Genomic DNA, 10,589 nt, shown 5'->3' with positions numbered 1-10,589 from the left:
CCGGGGAGACCTTCCTGCAGCTGCCAGGGCTGAGAGGGGCTGAGGAGAAAGATGGGGACAGACTTTTTAGCAGGGCCTGTTGCGATAGGACAAGGGGTAACGGCTTTAAACAAAAAGAGGGCAGATTCAGACTAGATCTAAGGAAGAAATTTTTGACAAGAATGGTGGCGAACCACTGGCCTAGGTTGCCCAGAGAGGTGGTAGATGCCCCATCCCTGGAAACATTCCAGGTCAGGTTGGATGGGGCTCTGAGCAACCTCATCTAGTTGAAGATGTCCCTGCCCATTGCAGGAGGGTTGGACAAGATGACCTTTGGAGGTCTCTTCCAACCCAAACTGGTCTATGATGCTATGATGAATGAGATCATATTGCACTTTGCACAGGCTATTTGAAGTTCATGGTATCCTGGTCCATGGTTCTGCATATGGTAGGTATTACAGCAAATCACAAAAAAAGTAACAGATTCCTAAAAGAATTCCACAAATTAAGTACAAAGTAATTTAACCACCTAAGATGCTGATGCTGGGAAAAGTGAAACATCAAATTTGCATACCACTATGACTCTGCCAGTTTCTAGGAAGTCTGAAACGATATTTCTGCTGATGCATGGATTCTGAAAGTAATTTTCACAACTACATTTGAAATACATCTTCCCTCATCATCTACTTTTATGATTCTGCTTAGAGGTTCTTTTCACAAGAATTTTATTATCATCATAAGCATTCATTTTCCTAGATGCCTCAACATTTAGTTCAATTTTGGAAGAAAAAATTCCATTTCTATTATTTTCTTATTTTCAGAAAGTATCAGAAAAATTTCATTTCATGTTAGATTTGTAGATCTGCGCTCCCGTATTTATCAATTCAGTTTTCAAATATCACCATCTACCTCCTCTGTACTTCCACCTCGGACGGCTGACATTTCTTTACAACTCTTGGTTTCTAAGATAAGGTCTACATGAACCCATGAAGCTCCCTTATTTTTTAATGAGATAGTTATATACCAATAGACTACTTGGCCCTTCAGGTGATCCACAGACGTGTGATCTGTAACAAAATGTTTAGCTACAGTAGTGACAATGCACAGAAAGTGATGTGTCCTGAGTATTCACGTCTTTATGACTGGAGGTCTGGTGTTCCTTTCCCGAATATATGAAGAGACAGCATTCAATATATTCTGTATGTTTTTTTTTCTATATGTTAACTAAGGATAAACCACCGTTTACGAATTTTCACAGAAATGTAACATTACTCCCTAACAGCATTCTAAATGCCTCAATTTGCAGTTCCATTGGTGTTAACATCTGCTGATTTTCTTACTCAAGCCAAAATCACCTGAAGGCTTTCTGCAAAGCAGTTCTGCAGGATGCATCTCGCTAAATGAGTAGAATATGGTGTTTCTTCTGAAAAAGGTTCTGCCTCCTGTTTTGTTAAATCACTTGTCAAAATATCAAGGTCCAAGCACTTACAACCCAAGCAATCTCAAAATGGGTATCAGGCTGAAATCAGTTAATAACCCGGAAAACTAAATGTGAATTCTAAGGAATATCATATGTTCTGCTAGGACCCAGCTTTGCTGAAGACATTGCATTAGCTACTAAGTGGAGCAATGCACGGGGTTTTATCAAGCTTATTCTGTGGTTCAGTCACCCTGTTTGAATGTCTAATTTAACAGAACTATATTCAAGTGAATTTTAGTTTGACTAAAAATTCTGTCTCCATTTTTGACTGACTGAGAGTCACCATAAGTAGAACATGCACAGACATGGACTCAAAGAAAAATAAGTTATTTTTTTATAACTGGAACCCTTTGAGATGTTTCCTCTGTGTGTTTCACAGCCCACCTTCTTTCCAATACCACTGTTGTACCTTCTAATAAGATTAACAGTCATGAAAGAACTGAGGATTAGCAGACTGCTTCTTTATATACCCTCTAAGCAGAAAGCTCAAGATTTGTAGGGACCAGTGAACAATCAACAGCGTGAAGTATTACATGGACCATTTTCACCTGCACACAACTAGAAGTTAAAATCAATAGCTTCCAAATTAAAACCATAATTTTAAGTTAGAAATAAATCCCATTACTAATATTTCTTAAACTAAGAACAGATTGTTTCCAACGTATTTCCAACAGATTGTTTCAAACCATAGAATGGGAACTGCAAAGTTTAGATACTATGGAGATGAAAAAGATTTTATATTATAATAGTAATAATTGAGAAAGCATATTTTAAGCACTTGTCCCAAGACCTCTGGGTTGTCTTTGTTTTTTAATCATCCCCATGTTCTTGCATACTGTCACAAAGCAAGACAGAAACTTCATGCTAACCAATATGTTTCTCTTTTTGAACTTAAACGGGCTAATATTCACTTTCAGGTAGGCTCTTCTCCTTTTTAATAATCTGCTAGAATCTACAAGTGGGCCTTTAGTCAGTGTGAAAATTTGCAGCATACCTCAAACAGGATGGATTTTAATGCCAAGGCGTAAAGTCTCAAAAAACAGGCAACTTCAAAAGGATCACGCTCCACAGTAAACGGCTGTTCGTTTATAACTAACTAGTTAAACTGAACCTTAACAAACACTAGACTTTTTCCATTTAGAATTATGCTATTGTGGTTTTTTGGTAGGTACATTGTCTTGCTCAAAGTATCCCAGAAGTGCTTAGACTTTGATCATGACATCTAAACGAAACAATTATATTACCAAACATGGTTGTTTCTGAAAATAAACTGATCAAAACAGCAGATGTTATTTTGTGAATAAAACTGGTGTTTAAAACTCAGTATTAGATGCTTGATTCACAAAACAGAGTGTTACAGGTGCTCTACATAGAGCATTAAACAAGTTTAAAATATGTAGCTCACGTTTGCAACACAGAACCATGACTCTAAATGACTTTTATGTGTAAGTTATAATTGACTGTGTTCTGTATTTTATTTAAAGCAGAAAATGAGCAGACTATTGAATAAAGAATCCCTATTTCCTGATTTTTTAACCATGTACTAATTAACACTTTCTCAAATACATAAAATATTAAGAACTTACCTAAGGATGGTGCTATCCAATATACTAGTGAATAACTCAAAAATTTGTCGTAGAAACAATTTGCATGTAATGAGAAAGCCAGTGCTGGGTTAAATATTGCTCCTGTGAGATTCCCACCTGCAATAAAATGTAAACAATATGAAATCAAACCATCTTTCTTAATGTTTATTTTAAATGAATATTGAAATGTACATAGCAATACTACAAGATACACTCTGCAAGAAAATGTTTTAGCAGAAACCATTTGAACAGATGAACTCTTATAAAATTATTTACCAGATGATATATGTTTAACTGTTTAACTGTTTTCTAAAATGTTTTAAAATATCCAATGCATAGGCTATAACTTCCTTTATCTCTTTCTAGCAAATACTGTTTGAAGAGATGGGTTTGGCTAATGGTGAATGTTTCTGTTGATAAAAATGTAAGCTGCTTTCCTAATAGCCTGTATCATGCTTTCAGAGAGACAGAAATTACATAATTATTAGTAAAGAAATACTGAGCTTTCATTACCTCCCCATGTTGCATGTAACACATATGCAAGATAATGGAAAAAACTGCCAAGCGCTGCTCTTGCTAAACTGACCTCTATACTTTCTTAATAAAACACTATTATTATCATATCGATTTCTAGAACACTAAGATTATCATATGGTAATAACTTGGGGAAAAGCCTTCACAATCATTCCATATGGTATTTGAAAAAAATAAAACCAAACCCCACTCCACTCTCTTGAAAAAATAAGCTTAAAGAGCCAAGCATCTTTCCTTGCCTCTGACTTCAGATGTAAATGAAGTTGCCTAAACGTTCTCTAAATAACTGGATCTGAACACATTACATTGTGGAGACTAAATGGTAATTACGCTGCAGATGAACATGCAGGTAAGTGTTTTTAATTCTGGCATATGTTGTTCCTCTCATTGCAAACCTGCAGAAAATAATATTACTCATAGCAAAATTTTCTGTATTTCTGTACTATTAGTTACTAACCACCCTGTATCTGTTTTATCTGTTAATCTAGTCCCATAAAATATAATTCTATTCAATTTTTTAAAGCTTATTCTTGATGTTTCCCAAATAAGTTAGCATAAGCTTTGAACTTAGCCTTCGTACAAATACCGTGCTCCCATAATCCTCATTTTTTATAAGCATTCAATAATTTACTGAAAGTTATAGTAAGGTCTTTGTTGTTCTCTTCTTCTGTATTTCTCTTTCTATATACTCATTATTTCTTTTACCATTATTACAGTTTGGGAAGGTTTTAGTCTTTGTTGACCTACTCAGTTTACTCTGCTTTTACACTTGTTCTCAACTGCAACTCCGATTTACTGTGCAGTCAGTTGTTCTGCACACTGACACATTAACAACTTCCACTGTTGCCAGGAAGGCCATCTACAGTAATTTACTTTGCTTTAATCTATTTATAAATTCACAGCTTCTGCTTTTATATCCGCAAACACACATTCAAAAGTAGAATTTCACTCTCAGGAGGCAGTTGCTGTTTCTGAACATTAAACATTACACAGAATTATAACTGCTGTATTTCTTCAATATTCATTACTAAAAAATACTGCAGTATCAACCATAGGCCAGGGCCACTAGTATAATGTTATTTCAAAATGTATATTAAGTAACTCAGGCTGTGTACCAGAAAAATGATTTTATAGCAAAAGAAGTGGAACATCTTTGATGTTGTACATGTGTACTGTGTCCAGCTCTGGAGCCCTCAGCACAGGAGAGACACGGACCTGTTGGAGTGGGGCCAGAGGAGGCCACCAAAATGCTCCGAGGAATGGAACAGCTCTGCTGGGAGGAGAGGCTGGGAGAGCTGGGGGGGCTCAGCCTGGAGAAGAGAAAGCTCCAGGGAGACCTTGCAGCCTGCCAGGGCTTAAAGGGGCTGATAGAAAAGATGCAGAGAGACTTTTTAGCAGGGCTTGTAGTGATAGGACAAGGGGTAACGGTTTTAAACTGAAAGAGGGCAGATTCAGACTAGATCTAAGGAAGAAATTTTTGACAATGAGGGTGGTGAAACCCTGGCCCAGGTTGCCCAGAGAGGTGGGATATGCGCCATCCCTGGAAATATCCCAGGTCAGGCTGGACGGGGCTCTGAGCACCCTGCTCTAGTTGGGGATGTCCCTGCTCATGGCAGGGGTTGGACTAGATGGCCTTTGGAGGTCCCTTCCAACCCAAACTATTCTGTGATGCTATGAAAACTTAAAAAGGTGAAGTAATGTGTACAGCGCACAATGTGTAAGAAAGTAATTTTAACTAAGGGCAAAACCAAAATTAGGGAGAAACTTGGAATTAAAAATGTGTATGTAATTTTTACCTTGATATCTTAAGTCTCAGAAACATCTAATCAATTTCATACAATTCTGACTTCTTTGTAATATTGCCTGCAAATTAAAAAGCCCTCAAAAGGTTTATTTTTTTCTTTCCCTCATTAAATATCTTCTCAAAGGAAATATAAAAACAAGATTTTACCAACATGTAATGGTCTGCATCCTTAGCTTCAGAATCATTCCCTTAATATGCAAAGACCTAATGTTCTCTTTTTCCTTCTATGCAGCAGAAGAATAAGGGTGAAAGCAGTATTGGAGTTTTTGTGTACAGTATGCACTACTACAAAAATTTGGCCTGTGTAAGTCTATGTGTAAAAGATCCAAATATTTTTAAACTATGAAAATGTAAAAGAAAATTACAGGAACGGCTTGTAAGTTTGAAAAAAATTACTGTATAATCTGATGTTATTTGTCGTAGTAAGTTGCGTGGCATACCTAAGTACCTTTTATGGGGTCCATACAACAGTGATTTGTCAACATTTATTTTAACTTAACTTAGTCAACCATACAAATACGATTTAATGTTTTTGAGCCCTGTATGAGTATCAATGCATTTAGAATGGGTGTAAGCTGTAGGGATATAGCTGTCCTTCAAAATTTTACCCAAACTAAAGTTGATCTGGAGCAAGAGATATTCCTTCTTAAAGTTCTTTTTCAGACTGCAACCTTTCCTCTTATAGGATATAGCTTTCAAACATACAGTAGAACATAATTCATGGAATGAAATAGGATATACTATGTATGAGATGTATTTTCTAACATTTCTGATTCACTCATAACTGTAACAAACACAGGTCCTGAAGGCCCAATTGATTTGGTTTTCAAAAATCCGAGTGTAAAAAGAAATCATTAGCATGAATTTTATTTTGTAAATTTAATGCACCCAAGTTTCTAGCTAGAACACTGTTTCTGTCATAATAAATTTTGAAAAATCCTTATTCATACAATATTCTAAACTATTTGATATTTTTGTAGGAAAAAGGAAGAATGTTAGCAGTTTGCCTAAATTAGCATTACTTTGCCTAAATTTGTGCTGGTTGCCTAGCCCTTTGGTGCTGGGTAAGCAAGAAAGATCCATTCCTCTTAAAGTAGCGCCCAAATTCCTTATAAACAGTTAATGAGGTGGTGCAAAAGATTTCGTGAGAATGATCCAGCCCAGCTAAGTTAAGCCTGTCTTCACAGCCTGTAGATGAGGACTTGGCCTGCTGGAGGCCACTAGCCGTAACACTTAACCTGGAAGTCCCTCCTCCCACTGCATGTACGAAGCACCGTTTCTCAAACTGCAGGTGGAACAGACACGGCTAGGGCTACAGGATCTACACGATCTACTGTGGGTTGTATATATGTACCAAACACAGGTCGTGGCCACCTGCCAGGCCCTTTGCTATTGCCTCAGCTACTTGGCTTGCTGTCAGGAGGATGTGTGAGTGGCTGTGGGAAGGAGGGCCCAATCAGCAAGCCCTCCAAATGGAGTGGGCAGGAGGATGGAGGATAGCCTGGGGAACATTTGTGTGCAGATGTGGACAGAGGGAAAGCGGCAGCAAGAAAGGTCTGAGAACCTCCAAGGTGTCCTATGTGTACCTACCTAACCTTCCACTGAGAAAGATATCTGTTAGAGTGCAAGCCCGTGACTTCATCACATAAAGAAATTAATGGAATCACAGAATCATTAAGGTTGGAAAAGATCTTTAAGAGCATCAACTCCAACCTTCAACCTAGCACTGCCAAGTCCACCACTAAACCATGTCCCGAAGTGCCACGTCTACATGGTTTTTGAACACTTCCAGTGACTGGGACTCCATCACTTCCCTGGGCAGCCTGCTCCAATGCTTGACCACTCTCTCAGTTAAGAAATTTTTCCTAATATCCAACCTAAACCTCCCCTGGTGCAACCTGAGGCTGTTTCCTCTCGTCCTATCGCTCATTACTTGGGAGAAGAGGCCAACAGCCACGTCACCACAATCCCCTTTCAGGTGGTTGTAGAGAGCAATAAGGTCTCCCCTCAGCCTCCTCTTCTCCAGACTAAACAACCCCAGTTCCCTCAGCCGCTCCTCATAAGACTTGTGCTCCAGATCCCTCACCAGCTTCGTTGCCCTTCTCTGGGCACGCTCCAGCACCTCAACGTCCTTCTTGTAGTGAGGGGCCCAACACTGAACACAGGATTTGAGGTGCAGCCTCACCAGTGCCGAGTACAGGGCCATGATCACTTCCCTACGCCTGCTGAAATAGCAGCAGCCTCCTCCCACGCTTGTTGTATAATAGCTCAGTGATAGGAATTTTGGGTTTTTACACCTTCCTCTACTTCAAGAGGCTTCAGTCTATGTCTTAGGGGTGCACAGTAAACACCAGGCTCATGACTACTGCAGGAGGGAGGATGGCACTTTTCACCTTTCCGTTTGAAACTAAGTGTACAGAAAAGAATGCAAACCTTAGGAAGCTTGGAGCAGAGTGAACAAGAAGGAATTAGATTTTCCACTAAGTAGGGGATAAAACTAGGTTCAGGACCTGCTCTCTGGAATGCATATGTATTTTTATAGTAGACTTGATTCTAGATTAAAAGAAATTGAAAGAAAAATGTCCAGGTAGCACAGGGTGTTCAGCACATGATACAGACAAACTACGCATGTGAAAGGGGCCTGGGCGCAGCAGGTCCGATTATTCCTCAAAGCACATGCAGATTGATTGCACTGGGTCATTGTTAACAAGTCCAAGTTTATGACAAGGAAAGGGACTTGGTACAGAGCCTTGCCCTGCTAGGAAAAAATAGGACAGCCAGGCAGCCAACAACACGAGGCATGAATTCTTTGCAGGAACTAGCAAAGAGAAAGGCAATGTGACATGTACTATTTTGTATTACTATTTACTAAGCAGGAAAAAAATGTTAAGAATCAGGAATCCAGCTTTCTATATTTGTAGAAGAGGGAGGATAATCTTTGGCTACACTTTTACTGAGCAATTTGGAAATATGTTTAATGTACTAACATGCATTGACACCTTGCTTCTGCCTTCAAAAATTAATTTTAGAAAGTAGTTCACATTGCTAAGTTAATTCTCAAAATTCTCCATGGACTTTTTCTAATCTTACAGGTATTAGCTAATTTCAGCTAAACATAATGAGTAAAGTTTTTTTCATTAATACTGATGAATATTCGACAGCACTTTATTTTACTATATGCTGTTATGTTAGATAGCACAATACAGTTAACCTTTTGGACAAGACTTCAATGATACCCCAGATGTTTGCAGATAAGAGAGTGATTTCCCTCTCTCATAAACAGATTCGATCATTTCCTAGATTACTTTCTCTGTGGTGGGGGCTGTAACACAAGCAAGGGGTCCTGTAACCATCTCCCTCCCACCTCCCTGTACCCCAGATGACAGAATCTCCTTCCCAGGAGGGAAGGGCAGGGCAGTCCTCAAGTGACAAGTGTGGTACTTCTGGGGAAGTACCAGTTCTGGTACCAGAACAACTCTGGTACTTCACTGGGGACAACAGGGAGCATCAACAGCCAGCAGAGAGAAGTTCAGACTGACTCCCCTCACCTCTTCCTCCCTGCCAATCCAGAGAGGCTGCGCAGGTGACAGTGTCCCAGCTCTGGGAAGCATGAGGTGACAATCAGGCAGAGGCAAGGACATGGACACACAGCCATCAGAGACATGATAGTCTTGTAAATGCCATGATACAAGAGGCACCTAATTTTTTTTCCTTTTTTTTTTACATTTGGTTTCATGAGGTGTTATTTTATCATTTCTGCATACATCCTACCAATAACATTCCTGTTTCTGATTTAAAGGATTTAAGGTAGTTAAATAAACTGCACTGATATGAATTATGCATTATTTAAATGCAAAACTGCCATATTACCTGTCTGTACCCTGCCGTTGCACAATCAGCATTTTTTTTTCCTGATGCAGACAGTGGTGCTTTCTTGCAACACCACTTCGAAATCTGAGCACGTTGTATGAAATCTCTCACCCTATATAAAGTCGGATTATGAAACGATCCTTCACTGAGATATTTTAACAGTGTTCTGTGAAACTCTTAGCCGAATTTACTTGTAGAGTTGACATCGTTTTAAATCTGTAACTCATTTCGTTCTTAACTCCACACCTGCCTGGAGTCTAACCAGGCAAACTTTACATAAACTCCAAATGAACTCTGCATGTGTAGGGCTAATGACTTTCCTTGATGCATTTTTTTGTACTGTAAGAAAAATAATTTTGCATCTTAACATTTTTAAGAAAATAAAAAACCCTCTTCTGTTACAACTTTATCGCCGGAAAAAAGAGGAAGAAAGAAAAAGACTAACCTGCATACACGAGCATGGTGATGAGAAGAGCAATCAAATGGACTTTGTATTTGGGATTAACACTTTCCACTCGCAGGATGGTCAGCTGGAAAACGACAGAAAAGAGCAGTTCTATGCAGAATGCCTGCGTCTCTGTAGTCTGCATGGGGTGGCTGCAGTCCTGTGAGAGCGCTCCAAAATGTGGCTCTGCCATCCCCAAGCTCCAGATAAAGCGCATAAACAGTCTGGCGAGCACCGCAGCCACGAACTGAGCGCCGATCTTGAGTCCACCCATCTTGACCGGTATCCCACCGCCCCACATTGGCTGCAAGGTACCACACGGGTTGCATGTGCTGCCAGTCAGAGTCAAACCGTGCAGGACGGTGAAACCGTAGGTGAGGGTGAGGGCAGTATGTGGCCTCGGCTCCACATTGCTGAGCAGGCAGAGCTCGTTAGTGCAGGCGCAAATCTGGAAGGTGCTAAACATCTCCAAAAGGAAAGCGCAAAGGCGCTGGTGAGAGCGCAGCCGGCGGTGGGCTAACCTCCTGCACAGCCCCACCGTTACCATGATGCCAGCCATCAGCAGGAGCGAGGTCCCGACCCCCCCGACAGCCATGGCGAGCGTTTCACAGACCGAAGGACTTGGAAGACGAGTTCACCCCGGTCCTGCCCCACCACCTATGGGGAGAAAGAAAGCAGGAGAGGGAGGTAAGATGACCACACTTTCCCTTCGAGGTAGGAGCCAGCTTCTGTCTCCACCTGCTTGCAGGCTGACTCACCCTCGGCTCGACGGGGAGCAAAGGGCAGGAGAGCCCAGCTCGACAGGGGTGAGGGCAGGGGATCCCTCTCCTGCCCGCCAAGGAAGGGGTTAGAAGAAGGAAAGTCTCTGCCTGCGGTGGAAAGGAGGCACGG

The 10,589-nt window shown here is 40.4% G+C and overlaps 1 protein-coding gene across 1 annotated transcript in view; it reads right to left on the bottom strand.

Annotated features, from left to right (window-relative positions):
- The window catches only part of AQP11 (aquaporin 11), a 16,198-nt gene extending 5,905 nt beyond the window's left edge, over nucleotides 1-10,293 (bottom strand). Inside the window, exons 1-2 of the mRNA XM_010285345.1 lie at nucleotides 9,699-10,293; nucleotides 3,046-3,162 (exon numbers count right to left, since the gene is read on the bottom strand). Of these exons, the coding sequence (XP_010283647.1) occupies nucleotides 3,046-3,162; nucleotides 9,699-10,293 (712 nt within the window). The remainder of the gene's footprint in view (nucleotides 1-3,045; nucleotides 3,163-9,698) is intronic.
- Between the last annotated feature and the right edge of the window lie 296 nt (nucleotides 10,294-10,589).

This window comes from Phaethon lepturus, unplaced genomic scaffold (assembly GCF_000687285.1).
Source record: "Phaethon lepturus isolate BGI_N335 unplaced genomic scaffold, ASM68728v1 scaffold7394, whole genome shotgun sequence".
NCBI classification, from domain to species: Eukaryota; Metazoa; Chordata; class Aves; order Phaethontiformes; family Phaethontidae; genus Phaethon; species Phaethon lepturus.
The sequence above is the reverse complement of the archived record's forward strand: the minus strand, read 5'-3'. Positions and strand labels throughout refer to the sequence as shown.